Source organism: Eleutherodactylus coqui, chromosome 5 (assembly GCF_035609145.1).
Source record: "Eleutherodactylus coqui strain aEleCoq1 chromosome 5, aEleCoq1.hap1, whole genome shotgun sequence".
Taxonomy (NCBI): Eukaryota; Metazoa; Chordata; class Amphibia; order Anura; family Eleutherodactylidae; genus Eleutherodactylus; species Eleutherodactylus coqui.
In genome coordinates, this window is record NC_089841.1 from 100,016,339 (window position 1) to 100,040,049 (window position 23,711).

General features: G+C 43.9%; 1 protein-coding gene across 2 annotated transcripts in view; it reads left to right on the top strand.

The window, feature by feature from the left end:
• The window catches only part of XRCC4 (X-ray repair cross complementing 4), a 326,880-nt gene extending 304,866 nt beyond the window's left edge, over positions 1–22,014 (top strand). For both annotated transcript variants that reach the window (XM_066601897.1, XM_066601898.1), the window contains one exon: positions 21,242–22,014. In XM_066601897.1, the coding sequence (XP_066457994.1) occupies positions 21,242–21,353 (112 nt within the window). In that variant the 3' untranslated portion in view covers positions 21,354–22,014. The remainder of the gene's footprint in view (positions 1–21,241) is intronic.
• The last annotated feature ends 1,697 nt before the right edge of the window (positions 22,015–23,711 follow it).

Here is a 23,711-nt window from a genome sequence, read left to right on the forward strand (position 1 = left end):
GCTTGGTTCTTATAAACCGTCTGGGACTTTCCCCTGCTCCAACTGTGTTGCATGTGAGTTCACCCTGAAAAGCAACACCTTTGTGAGCGCTTCAACCGATCAGAGATATCAGAACCGTGAGTTTATCAATTGTCGGACTTCTCACGTTGTGTACATGGCTACATGTCCTTGTCCACGTAACTACGTGGGAAAAAACATTCAACACTTCCGTAGATGCATCATGGGAATGAACCTACACCATTATCGGATCACATGCGGCTAGTACATGCCGATAACCTGGAACAACTGGTTTTCCAGGGAATTGAGGTATTACGGATGTCCAATCGAAGAGGTGATGCCGATCGACGGCTATTACAGAAGGAAACCTCATGGATTTACCGTTTGAACTCCATGTCACCAAGCGGACTCAATGAAACTCTTTCTTTTAATTGTTTCATATGAGACTGCATTGTTGTTATTCTTCCCTGCTTTGTCTCACGACAGCCATATGTGGTACCTTTCTCCTTCTGGTTGAACACTGACTTTGCCCCTTATTTTAGGCAGCTACTGATTTTGGATCACTGCATATCCACATTATTGACATTTTTATTGGGTATGATCCTTGATAAATCTAACAGAATTGGAATGAACATATAACTCTTCTGTGTATTCAGAAACTTACCTGAAACATATTGAGCAACAAGGATATTCTTTATAGTGTGTCATACATGTATTGTAGCAGGTTCTTCTTCTTTATTATGAAGCCGCGGTTTAGTGTCAGTATTTGGTCATGTGAATCTATCATCATGTGACAAGCAGAGTAAAATGTATCTTCAATGGGAGACTGCAAACATCCTGTGACACGCATGCAGAGGGCCGGATATGCGAGATGGCATCCGGTCATGTGCCGCCCCACGTGATACATCCCGTCGACTCCCATAGCGATGTCACGTGATGGGACGGCCTACATTGTGTCACCGGGCGGCCCGGCATCCCTTGCCGCCCCACATGACACACCGCGGCGACTCCCATAGTGAAATCACGTGAAGGGACAGCCCACTTTACGTCACTAAGTGGCTCAGCAACTTCTCCAACGGGACATACACCTGTCCTCTACGATGGGGATCGGCCAGTTGGTACTGATCCGTCTACCGTCCGATATTTAGACCTCTGCAGGTAGGCATAAAACGCCGGCACATAGGTGGTTGATACGCTGTATCTAAGTAACCGGCTATGACACATGGTTTTGTTTATGATATAGGACGCGCCCCCTGTTACATAATTGGTGCAGCATCATGGAACCTGCCCTGTAGGTGTGGTGGTGGCTGCTATAAATCTCGGGCTGCATTGACATGGGACTATATACTCCGGTCTACATCCTCCGCGCTATCTCTTTCTCCATCTTTTTATTATTTTGGTACATCTTTGAAAGCAGTTCTGGGGAGATTGGGAGCTGGGCGTGGGCTTAGGGCAGTTAGTTATAGCCGCTGCCTATGTAGCCGAATTGTCAGCAATAGACAGTGATCTGGTAACAGACTACGTTCTGTCAATAGTATACATCTGTTGGATTGACACCTGTACTGTCCTAGGACCACTCACTTTGATCGTGGTCTTGGTGACAGCTAGAGGGCTTTCTCAATTACCGGTCACATCAGGTTACCTGGTGATGATTACCTCTTAGCAAATAGTTCATCTAATAAGCCGATTTATCCCAGGCATTAGCCTACTGCAGCCATCAGTAGCAATAATCATTCCAGCCCTCTCCCCTCACTCCTAGTTACTAACATCTATATTGAATATTGACTGCAGTATCTTAAAGGTTCTTAAGGAAGTGTCAATATTAGACATACATTGAACAGTGACAGTAGTATCTTAAAGGTTCCTGAGGAAGTGTCGATATCAGACATAGAAACGCGTCGAACCTTATAACTATGAATGAACCTTTAAACTACAAACCATTTATAAAGTGTGATTGGTACATTGAACCTTGAGGGTGGTATAAGGTATTGGTTTACTTTGAACCATACCTCTTCCAGATACGAGCGAGGGAAAAAAATCTCCCTTTTCTTTTCTGAGCATACTCATACTTTGCCTTGGCCTATATATGAGGCAGGGCTCTAATTATCTTTGCTCCATCTTCTGATAAGCCTGTAACTAGGGGACATTATATTTATTCTGCTACCTGGCCCCCTTTCTTGTGACAGACTCAGTTGTCACCCAGAAGTCTTCCTATTTTATGCATTTGGACTGTTTTGAAGTCACTGTAGACTTCTGGTGTTGTATTAGCATAAATTTACCTGATCCTTTGGATCGCATGGGGTCGTCTAATAAATGGACAAGCTAGGGGAGAACTTATATGTGTTTTGTGTGATTGTGTCTTTGTTGGCCCAGAACATTTTAAATCGATAGTAATAAAATATTTTCATTTTAATTTGTCTTACACTGTGAAAGGTGTATCTTGATGCCACCGGAAGCCAGGGGTTTGACAGGAAGAATGCCCCTGTCACACCCCTAATTTCTGAAAAGCGTTCAGGAATAAGGTCCTAGCAGTACAGTGTGTGGGCATTTTTGGCATCCCAGGAGGGTTACGGTTAAGGGATTATTATCTCTTACCCTAACCCTCCGGGGCAGGGAAAAGTATCCACACACTATGCAGCTATATGTCGCAGCGGTCACCCTTCCATATGGTCCCCACAAGTTGCTCGCTCCGGACAGAAGGTGTACACACGCCCTGGAGCCGCAGCAGCGGGGAAGGGCCGGAATGCAGTCTGCTGCTGGCTCTTGGGGCAGAAGTTAGCAGCAGATAAGGGCCGGGGAACACAGTAGCCAAGGTTGCATGTGGGTCCATCCGGGGAGGCTACCACACTCACAGCAGCAACGGGGAACATGCCGGGGAACACAGTACCAGAGGTGACATCTGGGGCTGGCTGGAGAGCGTAAATCAAGCACAGCAGCAGCGGGGAATAGCTGGGGAACACACTGCCGGAGGTGACCGCTGGGGGAGCATAAATCAAACAGAGCAGCAGCGTGAAGCTAAGTAAACCACCTGTTTGCCTGGGACAGTTAAAGCTGCATCACCCAATTAACTTCTGGGGCCGCAAGACTGACAGAAGCAGCGGGGAGGAAAAGGAGCAGAGACAGGAGCATCATACTCACCTTCCAGGACCTGCAGGGGAGATATCTCATCAGCCAATGAGGTACAGGGGGCATCACCGGGCGTTGAGTGCTCTCTCCAGCACTACTTCCTGGTGGCGTCAAGATACACCAGTACCCCCTGATGTCAGTGGGAGGTAAAGATCAGCCAGTTGGAATTCAACTGCCCAATTCTTTCGTTCTCGGTATATACACCTCTTCTAGAGCTGAGATATGTTGGAAGGCTGGAAGAATCCAGAAAACTGACTAGTAGCTATCCACAACCCCTTCCCATAAATGTCCCCATAACATTTAAATTGACAATGTCACAATTTTTTTATTAATTAAAATCAGATAAAGAAACATACTCAATTTTTCTAATTTGTTTTTATTTTTTGATTGTAGAATTTTCTATTCTGGTCTCTATATGTGATTATGGGGGCTGTCATCTTGCTTACAGCAGCTTCATGGGTCATTCACACAATGGACAGGAACTGACCCATTGATTAGTATTGGGGACTGGTCTAGGCATGTTCTGTGACCTGTGTAGGATCAGTTTGAAGAGAGAGGGAGCAGATGGTCACCTATTGTGAATGGTAGACTACATATAGGTATTACATGTCAGTGTAATCTTGCCTGTGTGGTAGTGAGATGACTGCTGAAAAGTTTTCTCTACAAAATAAGAAGCATCAGCCTATTATCAAGCTCTGTAGTCAGTGTGAATATTTAGGATTTTAGGATATTTTTAAAATATAAATATAAATTGCCAAAAATACTTTAAAAATATGTTTAACACAAAAATGGGATTTATATAATAGGTCATTTTCTGACGACATATTCCCCTTAAAACACATGCCTTAAGGTGCTATTACATCTTCAACAACTATCAGATAAATGATCATCTGTCCTACAGCAGTTTCCATCAGCTCTAGCTTTAGAGAGGTAAGCTACAGCCAGACAGCAGCTTATCTCTTGGGAAGCAAAGGGATCAGGCATTGAAATTCAAAATCCCGATCCTTTGATGATGATGGGGGAAAGTTCAACCACCTCCATACCCACAGGCGTAACTAATGGCTTGTGGGCCTGAATGCAAAAGTTCAGCATGGAGGCCCTCACACAACCTTCCTCTGTATCGTTACGTCTCTTAAGAAACCCATTGATGGAACACTAGCAGGCGGAGACAATGCTAAAATCCTAAAAGATTAGGTAGAGGCTAAATATAGGGGGCCCTATTGCAAAATCTGTAGCATGGGCCCCCAACCTTCCATGTGCCATTTCTAATACTAGTTTTCTTATATGATAGAGGAAGCTTTAGGCCCCCTAAGGGTCCAGTAGCGACTGCAACCTTTGCACCCCTTATAGCTACACCCCTGTACCATACCCATTAGAGAGTTGCCCGACTCTAACATTATTGGAGGATTCGGATGATTAAACACTAATATGTATGTAGGGAGGCTTTTAGGTTCTACTGTTAAAATCCACTATGTAGCTAAACACAAGGAGACGTTTACTCCCAATCTGTGTCTTTGAATCTCAGGAGTGTATTTTATCCTGTTAATTTCTCATACAAACACATGTATTTGTCTTGTGGGAAAAGTACATGTGATCTGATTGTATTAACGATGCCTTTATTCAAGCTCACAGAGCGCACTCTGCATGCTAACGAATCAATTACAGAATCAATTGTGGTTGAATTTTCCCGGCTAGGAGACAAAACAGAACACTTCTTTACTCAAGTGATGTCAGAATATATTTAGGTTAGCCAAGCAAGGGCTGTGATCAAGGAAAACCCAGATGAAGAAAAACTTGTACTCGACCTGAACATTTAAATCCATTTTAATTATTTGGCTTTGCTGTGCTTTCACATCAACACAGATGTTTCTAGATATGTAGTGTTGCTTAACAGCTGGACGATTATCAGGAAGATGCTACGCAACGTTCCATGAGAAGATTCTCGCTTTTTTTTTTTAAATGGAAACATTATAACTTGGAGACTTAAATTATTTGGAGGTTTTATATTTTGACGCTGATATGTAGAGCGCAATATACGAAAATACAGTATGCGGTCATATTTGGTCTTAAGTGCTAATGATCAGGACAGAGTTGCTGCGAGAATTAATTATTTACATGCTGCTCATCTGTACTTGCCGATCAGTGAATAGAAAATGCCCATAAATCTAATTGCCAAGTAGACCAGTGTTTCTCACCTTCATTTCAAAACCTACTGTACCTCCAACATGCAATGATTTGAGATTTTTTTTTACTATAGTTCAAGTAACTAAGCAGGGGACTTAATAGCCATCTACAAATATCCATCTACAAATATCTGAAGGGCTGTCACAGTTCAGAGGGATCAGCACTATTCTCATTTGTACAAGGAAAGACTAGAAGCAATGGGATGAAACTGAAAGAGAGGAGACACAGATTAGATATTAGACAGTGAGGGGGATCAATGAGTGGAACAGATTACCACGGGAGTTGGTGAGTTCTCCTTCAATGGAAGTGTTCAAACAAAGGCTGGACAAATATCTGTCTGGGATGATTTAGTGAATCCTGCACTGAGCATGCGGTTGGACCAGATGATCCTGGAGGTCCCTTCCAACTCTACCATTCTAGGATTATTGTATCACTAATTACCAGCAGGGTCTATTGTATAGGAGATCCTAAATCATGACATGTGGGAGAATAAAATCCTATTTACTCCCTGTATGTGCAGAAAATCTGTATCCTACATTATGTAGGTATAGCCCTAGAGATCAACTCTAGGAGACCAAATTAAAGCAAAATCCAACTCCATATAGTGTATATAAATGGAAGCCCTCTGGGATTGTATATTTTTGGTATCTGCAATGCAGATAGGACTTTTTTTTGCTACTTAGACAAGATGGCTATAGCTGTCTTACCTTTTATCTCTTGATTTTACAAAAGCAGATTGTAAAGTTCTCTTTAATCGCCAATATTCTCTACAATTATCACATTCCTATTTATGTTGGGCACCTATTTAGTCAAAACATCCCCTACACAGGCAACATTTGTAATGCTGTAGACCATTGAGTTAGGTATTGGCCAGTACTTAGATGGTGTTGTCTGGTTTAAATAAGAATGGATGTCTGCTAATTTGGAACCTATGTCAATTAACCACAATGGGGGCAACTAAAGAGAGTCTCTTTCTCTCTAGTCCTCTGCAGGACCTGCTTTGTTCACGCATCACATGGCCTGTCCATTGCTTTCAATGGGTGTTATGTAATGTATTATTTCTACTGTGATGGCAAATGCAAGTGGATATTCATGGATAAATCTCGTACATTTGCCTGTTCACGATTGGAACTTCCCTGATGGGAATTAGACATGTGACTCCAAAGTGCAGCATAAAATCAGGTGAGCAAGTTTTTCATGGATCATTTTCACTGTGAATTCATATGAGAATGGCAAAAATCGAGCAATCTGAGCTACTTCAAACAAAGTATGGTCATTTGTGCTAGTGTAGCTCAGGTCAGGATTTTAAAAACTGCCAAACCTGTGAGGTTTTCTTGTTTAATGGTGTGGAGAGTATACCGAGAATGGTGTGATTGAAGAAAAGCATCCAGCAAAAGGGAAGCTGTGGACGTACACAACAGAAGGGGTCAGAGGAGGGTGTCAAGAATCTGTGAACACCTGTTTGTCAGAATCAACCAAATTATAGATGACTACAATGTTGCTGCTCCAGCTAATGTGTCTGATGGGCTGTAACCAGAGATGACCAGTTTGAGTGCCTTTGCTGTCTAAGCGGAACAGAAAAACAAGATTGCAAATGGGAAAAAAGAGTATAAAAATTGGAGCACTGAACAGTGGAAAAATATCACCTAGTCAAATGAATTCAGATTTCTGTTTAACCAAGCTGACATGAGGATCAGAATTTAGCGCAAGCAGCATAGATTAAGAAACCCTTCCCGTCAGTTGTACAGAACATGCCAGCACCTCCATCTCATGTGCACCAACTGCAAGAAGCTTCCCATCCACACGGACAAATATTCCTGCAGAATAATTGCAACTCCTGGTGAAGTCTATGCCATGGTGAATTGCTTCAGTTCTGAAGGCCAGAGGAAGTCCAGCTCGCTACCAAATGGGTGTTAGGAAAAGTGGCTATTTAGTGTACATATGTGTAAGCTGATATCAAAAACTGCTATAGTCGATATTCTTTCAGTGGGATCTTGTATCACATGGGATAATATAGGCTTTTCGAGTCTTCCGGATTTATAGACGTGTTGTATCATTGGCCATTTTGCAGGTTGTACTGTATATTTTTACATAGATTACCGCACCCATTCTGTATTTCTTGGAAGACAAATGCTGAAGTTATATTCCAGAAGTAAAACAAATAAGTAAAAACCGCCAGGCATTCGTTGAGAAGTCCTGCTTTTGAATATGCTGCCCTGTTTTATAATAGCAAAGTTTGATGTGTAATTAGGTTTTGGGTGATTCATCTTTATACCACGCTGCGTTATGTTACATTAACAGCATCTGCTTTCAGTATGTACAATGGTTACTGAATTATGGCTGACATCTGCACTCCCCTAATAAAGCTTTTCGGACTCCTCTCTGCACTCAGTACACTCACACTGTTCTCTGTGTGCAGGGACTACGGAGCTGAGTCCATTATAGAGACCGAGTAGCGGCTTCCCAAGCACACCCCTGGACTCAGCGGCCCCTTGTTTATGGTGCTCACGGGTGGTGCCGCCACTGAGCGTCACGTATGATGTTCTTGAAAGTGAGTTTAAGGAGAAAATTATGTCACTCACTCTTGGTAGACTTTGGCAGATTTCCATTAAGTTCTACTATTTTCCCTCTGTATTCCTTTTTTAACTAGAGAATGGCTCTGAGACTAAACATTTCATACTTTCTGCCTCATTTGTAAAATTCACATATGCTATTTAGGCCTCTGACATATATCCATGATCACATACCTTGTCAATCCATCCGATTTATTCGATTCTCAGAAACCGGACAATAGTTTGATTTAGGACCGTGAAGTTCGCACAGTGGTTTATTTTTGTACTTTGATGCTATACATATTTCAGTTTGTGTAAATGTGACATGTAATTCATAGCATGCTTGTCTTGAAACAGAAGAGACAGGAATTTCTCTTTTTTTATAATCTGGCTCGGTATTAAATGTATCCACAGGCTATAGTTGTGCACATATTTGAAGGACGTATTGCTAAGGTCATGTATTGTGGAGTTGGGGTTTTGGTCAGGATTAATGGAGTCCACAATGCTGAGAAATACATACAGACAGATACTTATCCATCACACAATACCATCAGGGAGACGTCTGATTGGCTCCAAATTTATTCTGCAGCAGGACAACCACAAACATACAGCCAAGGTCATTAATAACCATCGTTATTCTTTGTTCTTCCTTACGTCAATAACGTAAGGAAGAACAAGGAGTCCTATAAGGGATGATATGGCCCCACAGAGTCCTGATCTCAACATCATCCAGTCTGTCTGGGATTACATGGAGAGACAGAAGAATTTCAGCAATCCTAAATCCTCAGGAGATCTGTGGTTAGTTCTCCAAGATGTTTAGAACAACCTCCTTACTGAGTTCTTTCGTAAACTCTTTCTATCTTGACTACTGTAACATCAAACTGGGACATGAACACTCAGCAGAGTCTTACCCACACATGAACTGCAGAACTGCGAACTGGACATGAAACGTGCTGGCAGGTGAACTCCGACTGAACCACAGAACTGCGAACTTGGAAACAGTGGACATAACTGAGCAGCAGACATAAACGCCACGCCACTCACAAACTGGGGAAACCAGACTTGAACAGCAGAACTGCGAAATGGACAGACATAAACCAATGACTGACAAATACTCAAAACATGCACCAAGCATACCCACATGTATAACAGATGGAATAGATACAATATGAGATATTAGTTTGCATTTTGGCCAAGACACTTAAACCCACGAGGTCGACTTCAAGGGTGCTCATTGTTTTGCAGGTCCCTACACTAACAAGCCAACTAACCCCAGGAAACCTGCCTGTAACACGAGGCAATCATCCCATTAGGGACGACCCCACACTTAGATGATAAAGGACCCACAGCAAGGCACAGTTCACACCACATGCACTGAACACTGCACAGACATGTAGGAGCATGACACTGTTCACACTGAACATTCTGACCGCTGCAAAGACACCTCATGTCCAGCACATGCACAGAAAATACAGAAGACTGCACAGACATGAAGAAACGCAACACAGTTCACACTGAAGCCTGCACAGATGAGCAGAAACACAAGACTGCTCACACTAGAACAGACCAGAACAGACACGCAGAAGCATGACACCATTCACATGAAACAGAACCTGCAGAGAGACACAGGAGCATGACACTGCTCACACCAGAACAGACAGGAGAAAGACCAGCAGCCTCTCGCAAAGGAACTGGTATATATATGAGCACAGACCTTAGGGTTTGGCTGGCTGGAGTAGACACACCCAGCCAGCAAAATCATTCCACACATGTGGGGCTATGATGCTGAAAACCTATATAGTGCAACACAAATGTTCAGTTTTTCATGTAGCAAAAAATAGCACTTAAAGGTGTTCTGTCAGCAATTAAAAAAAAAAAATTATACTCGCCTGCATCCTGCCCTGCATCCCTGTACAGTCTAACCTGTGGAAAGCAGAGAGTTAAAAAAACAAAGTAAACTTACCTAATCCCCTTGTATTTCTTCCCTCTGTTGTTTAGCTGTCACGTGAGGAGTCATCTCCCAGCGGCTTCTGCACGCTGATGCCGACCTGGCCGCGTCTAACCTCTGACGTCCTCAAAGAGTCAGCGGCGAGTGCGCAAGTGTGCCGGGAAGGGGGACACAGGCGCACTCGCCATCGACTCTCTGTGGACTGCAGAGGTTAGATGCGGCCAGGCCAATCAGTGTGCAACGCGTCGACCACTGACCCAGGCGGCAGTACTTGCCATCCGGAAGTGGTCGGAGCAGTGGCAAAAGCTGGCACTTTGCGAGATTCTGCCCTGCGATAGGAATTCTGCTGGAGGGACATCAGGAGAGCAGCAAGTTTGTGGTGAATGGCCCGGTAAGGCACAGGTGAGTATAGATTTCTTTTTTTTTGCTGACAGAACCCCTTTAAATCAAGGGAGTTTTGGAGATACAGAAACTCCTAGTGATAGCCCCAGTGTTATAGCTAACACTTTCTACTTCAAGATAAGTGAGATATTGCTAAAGCTTTAAAAATCTTTTTTTTTTTTTTTTTTTAAAGCATTTGTTTTAAATATGGTTAATCACCTTGGATTGTAATGTAAGCACAGTGTAATTAAGCAAAGTAGTCATGATTAATCACTGTAAGGCTAAAATGTTTTTATGGACCATTTCTTCTCCTGCACCTTTAGCTGAACCCTCTCTGTAGCCTCACATCTTATTTACCAATATTTTTCTGTATAGGACCTGCCTTTTCGTTCACCAATAAAGGTTTCCAAAAACAGGAAGGGGGTCACAGCTCCTCAGTACATAATCCAGAGTACATGTATTTTGGCAGGCTTGTTCAGCACATGTTGAACGTAATGATGTTTGCAGGGGAGCTGCTTGGGTGTGACAATAATTGCCAAAGTAGACTCACTAGACGACTGAGATTAGCTGGAACGAAATGCATGGCTGCAGTCACACACATATGTATATATGTGTATGGAATATATATATATATACCATGTGTTTACCTGAAGCCTTCTCAAGCTATGACAGTTTCCATAGATAATGCATACCACAGATGGAAGCTATTAGTATTCTAATCAACACATGAAGATATGTGTTAACAATCTGCAGGTCCTTCCATACAGAACCTTCAAAAGGAATATGGAAGTCCTCCTTCACTCCATTGAAGATACAGACATTACTGTACTGGAAACTCCCAGACATGTGACATGTGACTACTGCAGCTAATTTCTGATCGAAGTGAGCCAGTGATGGGCTGCAGCAGTCACATGTCTCAGAGCCGGGTACCATCAGATCGAGTGAGGTAAATCTTTTTTTTTTTTTTTAAGATATTTTAAGATACCTCTCCTCCGCCAAGCCAGCCACACGCTACCGTTGACGTGCGCAGCGGGGAGGGGCCAAAACTGGGGCAAGGTCGAACACTGTATGATGTAGTGTAGTGAGCACCATCCAGTATGCTAATACTCGAACGAGCATCAAGCTCGGAAGAGTATGTTCGCTCAACTCTAGTGCTGAACCTACATTTATGTCATCTCAATAAATGTCATTGACCTTGATAATATTTTGAAAGGAATCACATTTTCAGAAGTCAGTTCCAAGTTTCCATATCCTGCCGATCCGGCATGAAAAGCCGAACAAAAATGCCCCACGAGACAAACCCAATGCATGTGTTAAAAATAAAAACAGTTTAGTACTTACCCGAATCCCCGCGCTGTGGCGACTTCTTCCTTACCTTACTAAGATGGCCACCGGGGTCTTCACCCACGATGCACCGCGGGTCTTCTCCCATGGTGCACCGTGGGCTCTGTGCGGTCCATTGCCGATTCCAGCCTCCGGATTGGCTGAAATCGGCACACGTGACGGGGCGGAGCTACGAGGACCAGCTCTCCGGCACGAGCGGCCCCATTCACCGCACAGAAGACCGCACAGCGCAAGCGCGTCTAAAATCGCCAGAAGACGGTGATTTTAGACGGATCCATGGCGACGGGGACGCTAGCAACGGAGCAGGTAAGTGAATAACTTCTGTATGGCTCATAATTAATGCACGATGTATATTACAAAGTGCATTAATATGGCCATACAGAAGTGTATAACCCCACTTGATTTCATGAGACAACCCCTTTAATTTGTTCTGTTATCCATGAAAATTATTTAATGCATGTAAAGAAGATGCTAAAAATGTTAGATGATTATATATTCATTCAATCAGCAAGGTCCCAATCTTCTGACTTTGGCGGGAACTAGTTGTACATAGCTGATTGTCTAATTACAAAATGAGTCCTCTCCCACTGCAGAGGTTTATGTTGGCAACATATTTTATATCCCAAGTGATATTTCTGTTGTTAGGAAATTATCATAATGTGTGATAGTAGTTAAAGATTATAAAAATGGCTGAATAATAGGTCTTGTATTAAAAATATTTTTTGCAAAGCTGCTTTTCTTGATATACAAACAGGAAACAAACCATGCTCTCCTCGCCTGATTCCCAGTTGCTCCCATTCTGATGTTGTCCAGTAATACTGCTTTCTACTTCCTGCCACAGCAACGATGTCCTCAACATCAGGTACATGTGACCACTGCAGCCAATCAAAGGCTAAAGTTGGATGGTGACTAACTCCAGAGATCACATGTCCCTTTGTTAGAGCAACATTGTTGCTGCAGCAGGAAGTAAAGAACTAGACACCATCAGATGGGAGCAGCAGGGCATGAGGTCAAGGGAGTATGACTTATTTTGTATTTGTACAGCAGGCTGAGCAGTTTTGCACAAATATTTTTTTTGCCTGAATAACCCCTGTAAACACCTTAAGGACCAGCCATGTTTCACTGGGGCCTTCTATGTCAAAGAAATCTTTGCAGACCATGGTGTGGATTTAATAATAGGCTTATGATGAAAGTAAACGATAATCATTTAGTTTAAATTGGAGCCAACGACGAACGAGAGTCGTGAGGTTCTCGTTCCTCATTCAGTTTCAGCCGGCATAAAAATCAGCACTGACTCGTTCACTTGTCGGGCAGCTTCAACACTGATCGTTCAGTGTTTCACATAGGAATGGGAATCCCTGGATGAATCATAGAATGGTAGAGTTGGAAGGGACCTCCAGGGTCATCGGGTCTAACCCCCTGCTTAGTGCAGGATTCAGAATGAGAAGTGACCGAGAACTGCACAGGCTGCCCGAGAGGGGACAAGCTGGTGATGACGTCACCAGCTCGTTCGCTTGGGCAAACGAGAATCTTGAGCTTCTCGTTCCGTACAAAAAGGGCCATAGGTCCTATGTGAATCCAACTGCAAATCTGCAGAGCAAATCCTCAATTGTTGCCTCAGATTCCACTGAAAGTCCAATGCATATTTACTTCTGCATATCCTGACTGTGAATGTGGCCTGTTAGAGGATTGGTAATGAATATATTAAATCATTTACAACAATTTAGACAGACAAGTGGTTAATTACAGCATACAAATCCCCTGGAGGTATACTGCACCTCTGTAAGTTGGCTCTTGCCTCCACACCTGTATTTAGAATCTACTCTTCTAAATAATAATTGCCACCACATCAATAATGTGACCACTCATGTCTTTTCAGGTGATGGTCTATAATTAAAGATACCGTATATACCGGCGTATAAGGCGACGGGGCATATAAGACGACCCCCCAACTGTCACCTTATACGCCGGTATTCAGTGGAGAAAAAAAAAAAAAATTTATTACTCACCTCCCCCGGCGTCCTGTCGCGCTCCGGCAGGATGTCGCTCGCTCCGGCAGGCTGTCGCTCGCTCCTCGTCCCCGCCGCAGCATAGCTTTCTGAATGTGGGGCTTGAAATCCCCGCTTCCAGAAAGCTAATACACACGCCGGCAGCCATGACATCATTGAATGGCTGTGATTGGCTAAAGCACACGTGGCTTCAGCCAATCACACTATTCAATGACATCATTGAATGGGTGTGATTGCTAACACGTGCGCCTTCAGCCAATCACAGCCATTCAATGATGTCATTGAATAGTGTGATTGGCTGAAGCCACGTGTGCTTTAGCCAATCACAGCCATTCAATGCTGTCATGGCTGCCGGCGTGTGTATTAGCTTTCTGGAAGCGGGGATTTCAAGCCCCGCATTCAGAAAGCTATGCTGCGGCGGGGACAAGGAGCGAGCGACAGCCTGCCGGAGCGAGCGACATCCTGCCGGAGCGCGACAGGACGCCGGGGGAGGTGAGTAATAAAATTTTTTTTTTTTACACTTTTTTTTTTTTGTATTACCGGCGCATAAGACGACCCCCGACTGCAGAGCAGATTTTTCGGGGTTCAAAAGTCGTCTTATACGCCGGTATATACGGTAAACCTCCTTTAAGGGCTATAATTTACACTCCAGGTTCATCCTTGATATAAACATATAACATATTCAGCGTGGTGCTGAATCTCCTGTTTGCCTGAGTCTTCTCAAAGTAAAGTACTGCAGTTATTATCCCTTTCATCTTGTTTTCTGTGATCGTCTCCTATCCCACGTAGGGTCTGCTAGTGGCCCAGGGACGTGGTCAGGTTCGCCCTTGTCAGGGCAGGCTATCTGCGCATAGGCAGTGCTTTCCCTGGGTAGGGTCTTTAGGGACAGTGTTTTCCTTGTGGCAGTGTTCATTATTGTTTACCACAGTTTGGTTTGAAGTTGCTTTGTATTTCAGGTTTTCAAATCCACTGCGTCCTGCTTAGATGTGACAGGAGGTATGAGATTAGAAATAAGTGACTGCTTTTTCCCCCCAAAAAAATAGCATCTTATTTCTTCTTGGGCTGCGTCTGGTATTGTAGCTCTGAGAAAGGCTCTAGAATACAGCTGAAATGTTTCAATAGGTAAATAACTGGATCATTTACACCATGTGACGCTTTTATGTTTTTTTAACTGCAATACCAAAAACGGCCCATGAACATTAGTGGCACTGTTTCTGGATGTGATTGTTCTCCATAAGAGAAACCAAGTAATCTTGTAGATATGATACCTTTTAATGGCTAACAAAAATACATGATCTTATTGCAAGCTTTCGGACCTCTCAGGATCCTTCCTCCAGCATAATAAAACAAATTCATGTATTTTTGTTAGTCATTAAAAGGTATCATATCTACCGTACCAAACCTTTTTTCGTTTCTGGATTAAAGCAGCTGCTTTTACTCAGCTCACATAACTAGAGATGGGCGAGTATACTCGCTAAGGCTAACTATTCGAGCGAGTAGTGCCTTAGCTGAGTATCTTCCCGCTCATCTGTAAAGATTCGGCTGCCGGCGCGGGTGACAGGTGAGTTGCGGCAGTGAGCAGGGGGAAGTTGGGGGGAGAGAGAGAGAGAGAGATCTCCCCTCCGTTCCTTCCCGCTCTCCCCCACCGCTCCCTGCCCCCCGCCAGCCCCCGAATCTTTAGAGACGAGCGGGAGGATACTCGGCTAAGGCACTACTCGCTTGAGTAGTTAGCCTTAGCGAGTATACTCGCTCATCTCTACACATAACCTCTCTTTTAAGACCTGTATCAAGCACAGTTTCCATATCTTTTAACTGGCTACAAGGTGATCTGGGTGTCAGTCTATGGCTTTTCTAATGAATTAATAATGACTATGCACTAGTCAAACCTTTGTGCTGCACCTCATCTCTATGGTATATATTCTTGGTAATAGGAAATTAGTGGTTAGAGGGGTTTTGCAAGCATTTAATATTGATGACCTATTTTCAGGATTGGTCATGAATAGTTGACCATTGGAAATCCGCCACTCAGCGACAATCGTTGGGTTGGCTGTTAAGCGCTCAAGTGGCCTGACTGTCGTCGTCACATGTAGAAATACCCTAAGTAACAACTGCTGGGAGCTGTAATGGTCATCATCTCCTTCTTAATCTAAAAAAACAAAAACTTATGATGCTGTGCTGAATTTAGCATTTAACTGTTTATTTAAAGGGGTGGTCTCGCGAAACAAAGTGGGGTTATACACTTCCGTATGGCCATATTAATGCACTTTGTAATATACATCGTGCATTAAATATGAGCCATACAGAAGTTATTCCACTTACCTGCTCCGTTGCTAGCGTCCTCGTCTCCATGGTTCCGTCTAAATTCGCCGGCAGCTTGCTTTTTTAGACGCGCTTGCGCAGTCCGGTCTTCTCCATTCAGCACGAGCCGCTTCAGTGTGCTCCCCGCTACAGCTCTTCTGCGCATGCGCAGACGAGCTGTCACTGCTCGGGAGCGCGCTGGAGCGGCCATTCTGTACCTTCCTCTGTTAGAGGAAGGTGCAGAGCTGCCGAGCTGTCCGGAGAAGCCGCCCAGCTGTCCTGGTAAGTGATGGGTCGGGGGGGGGGGTGCCGCTGCGCCGGGCTGCGCCGGGCTGCGCCGGGGGGGGGGGCTGCCGCTGCGCCGGGGGAACTAGCGCTGGGCCCGGGGGGGCTGTCGCTAGGCCGGGGGGGCTGCCGCTGCACCGGGGGAACTAGCGCTGGGCCGGGGGGGGCTGTCGCTAGGCCGGGGGGGGCTGTCGCTAGGCCGGGGGGGGCTGTCGCTAGGCCGGGGGGGCTGCCGCTAGGCCGGGGGGGCTGCCGCTAGGCCGGGGGGGCTGCCGCTGCGCCAGGGGAACTAGCGCTGGGCCGGGGGGGGCTGTCGCTAGGCCGGGGGGGCTGCCGCTGTGATGGGGGGGGGGGGCTGCGCCGGTTACCTGCTGCCTGGCGGTGGGTGACAGGTCGGCCATGTTCATTCCTGGGGTCCGGTCGGCGGCTGCGGGGCGTCTGGTTGCCATGGAGACACAGCTGGTAGCGTCTCGGGAGCGCGCACGTCGGGCTACAGCAAGCGATGCGAAAAGAGCTGGCGGCCATCTTGGGAAAAAGTTTTATAAGTTGCTGAAACGCTGGAACGGTAAGTAGAAACCAGCTAGGAAAGTAATTTACAGGGGTAATTAGTAATGTATGTTTAATTAGGGGGACTGGGCAAAAAAAAAATTCACTGCTTCCTCGAGACATCTCCTTTAACTGTTGTACATTGTGATGAGCCAGCGAATCAAGAGAACTGATAAGGTTACTGTAAAGGTCGCCGTACACCTTGAAGCTCACAGAAATTCCTTCTGACACTATCATGCACATGTATGCTTGGCTTGGTCATGCGTGTACATGTTCTCCATGGGGAGAGAGGATAAGCTGTTACCAGAGACTTCTTGTGGCAGCTCATCTCCCATTGCTTGAAATCCAGCATGCATAATTCTTCTTTCTCCCAGTATCTCGTGTCTGGGAAGAGTTGGAATGCTACATATACATTAGTCGGTGATGTTCTATTTAACTACAACCCCTTAATGGTGCGCATATTAGATCAGACTTTTATCTCCAACCCGGTGACAAAAATCTGAGTCACAAAGTACATATGCTCAACCAGTCCCATTATAAATGAAGGGAGAGGCACCACGCATGTGCGACTTCTGCTTCATTCAATCTTCTTACTGTGAGGGGTGCAGACCTCAGTGAGGAGGAAACAAGACCACTGTTGTCAGGATCAGTGGGGGTCTCAGCCGTGAGACCTCTACATATCAGAATTTTATCACCTATCATATTCATAGATGATGAAAGTCTATTCTGGTACATCCCTTTGAAGGTAAAGTCCTACGGGACACCATATTAAGTCCATACAGGTTTCTTATGTGATGCAGGTGTACCTAAATGGGGATGGAATCTAGTAAATGGCTGAATAGTATGAACACCCATCTCTATAATAGGGACATTATGTTGAGGCACTTCACCATCCTTCTCGGTGTTTATATCCTAACTGCCACTATTCAAATTAGTTAGGTTCTAGATATTAACGTAGATACTGGCATGAATATAACACAACTGAAAGAAGCAGTGCAAAACCGAAAAACATGGAGGGAGCTCGCCTTTTGGGTCGCTGAAGGTCATGAACGACTAAACGGCTAATAACAATTGATGTAGATAGTGATTTGTTCTCACATATGGTTCTTCTGACAGAATCCAAAATATAGGATGGAAATAGAGAAGACGTTCTCATGGGAGTATTGGTGCACAGGAACCTCTAGACTCATGCACAATAATAAGAGTCTTTTATAAAACACTTGTGGAAGCTCTTTAAGACTTATGATGAAAACTTATGTCAGATTGTCACGTGACAAGTTTTCATCATAAGCTACTAAATGGGAATGCCCCGTTGGTTTAATTCCTGTGTCATAATACGCTAATCCTTGACGTAATTTTCTTTTATTGGGTGTTATTGTTGTACCACATGAATAGGCTCAGCTGGAAGGAACGGTCTGTATTTGTATTTCGGGAGATACGTCTAAACATATACTTACAGCAGCCAGATTTCCTGCTTGTTTTGGTAAGCCGCTTGTCTCCAAGAGATAGATTTCATTCCGCTTCCAGAAATAAGTTCCAAATTGGCCAAGGAGAAGATTAAAAGCAGATTAGAGGTATACAAGTGCCAAAACCTAGTTGAGCTTTTAAGTGGTCTGTGATTTATCATTTTCATTTTATCTTTTAGTATCGGCATATACTGCCGCTAGCTAACTCCATCTCCTCCTTCCAGGACGAGCTTGTTAGTATTTATACTATTTCATACGCAATTTCATTGTTCAATTATTTAGAGAATACATTGCCCTCTAGCTATTCTCTCCCTCGCTGCGTTGTTTCATGCCATTTGTAAAAGTATATATTATGCTTTTTCATTTAATATACAATCCACAAAGCTTTACATAGCTTAGCACCTTAATATCCACCATTATGAGATCTTACAGGTTCACCTAGTTCCCCATTTGTATTCTTTTATGTAGGTCATCTATCTGTCTTTAGATCTATCTCATATCTGTCTATCTATCTCATATCTATCTCATATCTATCTCATATCTATCTATCTATCTATCTATCTATCTATCTATCTATCTATCTATCTATCTCATATCAATCTCTCTCACATCTATCTATCTCATATCTGTCTGTTGTCTCTAACACTATGTCCTCCCTTTTTCTCAAACTAAACCTCTCTAAAACGGAGCTCCTTGTCTTTCCACCTTCTAACTGACCTCCCCTCAACATCTCCATTCCAGTGTCTGGCACCATCATAACCCCCAGACGGCATGCCCGATGCCTTGGGGTCACACTGGACTCTGACCTCTCCTTTACCTCCCCATATCCATTCTGTGGCCCAAACATGCCACATGCACCTCAAAAATATTGCTAACATACGTCCATTCCTAACCACGGACACGCTAAAGACACTCGTGGTTACCCTCATCCACTCCCTGCTTGACTACTGCAACTCACTACTCATTGGCCTCCCCCGTACTAGACTCACTCCACTCCAATCCATACTAAATGCAGCAGCTAGGCTCATTTTTCTATCCAGTCGTTAGTCAGATGCCTCTGCATTATGCCAGTTGCTGCATTGGCTGCCCATCCACTGCAGAATAAATTTAAATTCCTCTACCTCACTCACAAAGCTCTGCATGGTGCTGCGCCAGCATACATCGCCTCCCTACTGTCAGTACACCACCCAGCCCACTCACTCTGATCGGCTAACACACTCAGACTAAACACCCCTGTAATACCAACCTCACATGCTCACCTACAGGACTTCACCAGAGCAGCACCCATCCTCTGGAATGCTCTACCCCAAGGCATCCGGACAATTCCCGATGCACGAAATTTCAGACGTGCCTTAAAAACGCACCTCATCAGGGAAGCATACCAAACCTCCTGACCTAGTCCCTCGCCCCTCCCTATGGTGCCCCACCCTGTTTGCCTTCTAATAATTGATCTGCAGATGAAATTCCTTATTGCCTGTGTTCCCCATGCCTTACTTCCCCCCCCCCCAACCCTGCACCTCCTGTACCTTCCCCAACCCATTTGTGTCAAACCCAATGTACCTCACATTGTAATTGCTGTATTGTTTTGCATTTATCCATGCCTGAAAGCGCTGCGGAATAAGTTGGCGCTATACAAATAAAGATTATTATTATTATTATAGTATTATATCTATCTATTATATATATAGAATACTATTGATGTTTATATTGCAGGTCAATTTACCAAGGTGTATTTCTATTTTTCTATGGGGTTTTTTCTAATTGTGCAAACTTCCAAGGTGAAATCTAATTCAGGGACTTCTCAGAACAATCCCCATACACAAGCAATGAAATGACAAAGTTAACAGATCAACCTAGAAAACATTAGCAGTTTATAATATACACTCTTTTTTATTGCACCATTTGATCGCCTGCAGATTCTGATATTCTGATTATACCTGAATCACAACCCTCCACAAGAAGCAGGACATATAACAGTGCACCCATTCAATGCTTGAAATTGTATTGTATCTACACAATAAGGGTGAAGCCACACGAGCGTATATCGGCTCGGTTTTCACGCCGAGCCGATATACGTTGTCCTTGTGTGCAGGGGGGGGGGGGGGGGGGGAGGATGGAAGAGCCAAGTGCAGGAACTGAGCTACCGCCCCCCTCTCCGCCCCTCTGCACTATTTGCAATGGGGAGAGGTGGGGTGGGGGCGGGGCTAATTCGCGGAACTTAGCCCCGCCCCGCCTCTTCCCATTACAAATAGTGCAGAGGGGCGGAGAGGGGGCCAGGAGCTCAGTTCCTGCTCCTGGCTCTTCCATCCTCCCCCCCCCCCTGCACACGAGGACAACGTATATCGGCTCGGCGTAAAAACCGAGCCAATATACGTTCGTGTGGCTTCACCTTGATGCTGCTGGTCTACAAGCTCTTTCTGGCAATGTTGCTGGTATAGCCAACCTTCGTCATCATATGCAGGTTCTACAAACTGAAAGAAAGACCTTGAAGGAAGTGGAACGTAAAGTAGAAACTTCTCAGGAGTCCAGCAGGGGGGGACCCCTCACCAGCTTGGGCCTACCCATTGCCCATAGTCTAACTAGAGATGCCTCACGTTATGAAAAGCAGTGAATTAGGGTACTCTTATGGTTAAACAATGCCTTTATTTGTCTGCTATTCACAACTGTATTTCAAAATACCAAATTCCTGGAAATAAGAGATTAGGGTGGACTCTAAATATACAATTATTTGCACTACCCCCACATCTTGTCTCTGCAGCCCAACGTCTTGAGTTTATAAGATCTGTCTGACAGTGCGGTTTCCTATTGTATCTATAACTGCTATGTTAAACATTTGTATGAATAATTACATATAATCTATATTCAGGTACACTTGTACATACTTGCATGTATAGATCCCTATGACGCTGTGAGTCCAGGTCAGTAGAAGTACAGTCGCGTTGGAAGACTTGTCCAGAATATGTTTGCACCAATAATAAACATGTCTGGAAGTAGCGTGATAGAACATGATATCTGTGTAAATGCATTGCAAAATGTTCCCCCTGTTATGTGATGATAGAAGATAAATTAAGAGCAAAACCTAATAATTCTTCATTTTTCTTCCAGATGTAAACCAGCCCCTTCGAAGAGAACTGGCAAGACTCCTTCATCAGTAAATCCTTCTTTACCAACATCAAAAACCTCTCCAGATCCTGATGACCTTTTCAGTGACATTTAGTTAAAACTCTAATCTACTTCTAAAATATCTGACTCTGTTATTGTTTGATAAATGTATACTGCTGCTACAGATGGAGCACCCGCCCTACAGGGGCGCTGAGAGCTAAGTAGTACAGTAATGGTCAGGGTAGTTTGCAACTCTTTGAGACTTTTCTAGTTTCCATGTTAATGATTGAAAAAAAAATCTGCAATATGACTTTTATATACAGAAAACAATGGAATAAATTGGTTTATAAAGATTGTCGGCTTTTTCTTAGCTCCACAGAAATTCTAGAATTTCATAGTAACGTCAAAAAAGATTTAATTGGCCCCAGTGTAAGTGGGACTTTTTTGGCTATCAAGACTGTTAAATGTAGAAGTTTAGGCTTTCAGTTTATCACAAGAGCAGCTGGAAGGGTCCATATTCTTTGGAACGTAATGATATACTGTATATTCGGCAGCTTTTGGGTCCATTAGATAGGATATGAACATTATGCAAGTATTTCAAGAATTTTAGTGAATGTAAGTGCATGCCTTAGGTTTCAGAAAATGATTTATTAACTGAGAGATATGTGCAGTCAAGGAGACATGACTGTGGAAGCGTTACCCCAAATTTTATTGTGAGTCACAAAGTGTTATGGTATGTTCATGCCTGGGTAAATGCCCCTCTCCATGAAAAATAAACATTTGGTTGCCTCCTACCATAACGTACTGATTGTACGGGTTTCCGTCTTTGCCTGTGGTTTCCTGACATAGTCCAACAGTAATACAGCTAACTGACTTGGCCTCAGATAAGTGTTTATGAGCACTTGAGTGCCTGTGGTCAGGAGAATAAATTCACTCGGCATGGGGTGGTATCAGTGAATACGTATTTGCTGGTTGTACAGTCTGGACAATGTTTTGTGCATGTATAAATAACAGTTTTGTCTGCTTATCTCTATTCTATAAGGGTTGTCCTCTCATACATCTGCCTCCATGTTATTTAGGGTAATATGCAGAAGCAAAAATTGAGTCCAAAAATTTAAAGGGAACCTGTCATCACTTATGAGCATTATAAACTAAATTATGGTGCTAATAGGGCAGGTCCCAAGGAGTCTGGGGATATACAGTACTTTATGTACTCACCCAGATCACCATTCCTGCACTGTCATGCCTGAACGACTGCACACGCACATTGTTCTCTATGGGAGCATGCGCGTGTAGCTTGCGGAGATGAATCCGCTGCACTGTCCACACACTGACCTTCAAGAGTGACCGCGTAGAAATGGTGAGCCGGATAAGTACAAAAGGTACATCTGCAGACCCCACAGCACATGGCCTATGAAGACCATAACTTATACAACCTTTTACACGGGATCACTTTCAGGCAGCCGTCTCAGCGATGATCACTCTTGGGCTTACACAGGACAATCATTGCTCAGTGAATGGAGGTGGAGTTGGGGATCATTCCAGCCCCCCCTGTCTCCATTCACAGTAAACAGGCAGTTGTTCATAGATAAATGACTGCTTGCTTACACTGAATGATGCAGCAGCATACCAACGATGATTTGATGGTCTGCATGAAAGATCTGATCAGTGATTTATTGCTGATCGTTCTTTTACTGGATGCGTTCACATGGCACAATTATCGTGCAAAGAGCTCTATCTAACAAGTGATTTGTATGATGACCATGTCGTGTAAAAGGGATATTAGTGGCCTTTTATACAGGATGACTATCAAGTGCTTAAGCACCCAACAGTCTTCCTGACCACTATCGCTCATGTGCTTTCACATAGGAGTGAATCGCTCACTGAATGCAGGTGGACCGGGCCGGAGATCTTCCAGCTGCTCACCTTTATGCAGAGTAAACAGGCAGTTGTTCATAGATAAACGACTGCCGGTTTACGTGGGTTGATTATCAGCAGGCTTTTCTGCATGCATGAACTGAATGACAAAGGATAAGAACTAATTATCGTTCGTTCAGTTGTTGACCACGTTTACACTAAAAACGATTATCATTTTGTTCCTCACAATCCAGCTATTAAGTGAATGATGGTCATTCCGTGTTAAAGGGCCCCTATTTTATGGTGATCACAGGTTTCCTTTAAATCTGTCTTTTCTTTTATTGAGAGCACAAAAGATTCGTTTCAACTCAACATGCCCCTTCCTCAGAAATGCTGGAGGTGCATGGCTGTAGCTGGGAGATGAGCTTAGACGTGCACCAGTTTTAGGGGGGAAGAATGAGTCATTTTTCTTATCTAAATAGGTTCAAAATTATGTGCTGATTAATTTCTTTATTGCAGTAGCTGCTCAGTGTTTCTGATGTAGAGCTCAAAACCTGCCACATAAATAATGGGTTAAATGATAACATTCTTACTTTCTGCAGTCACCACCAGAGAA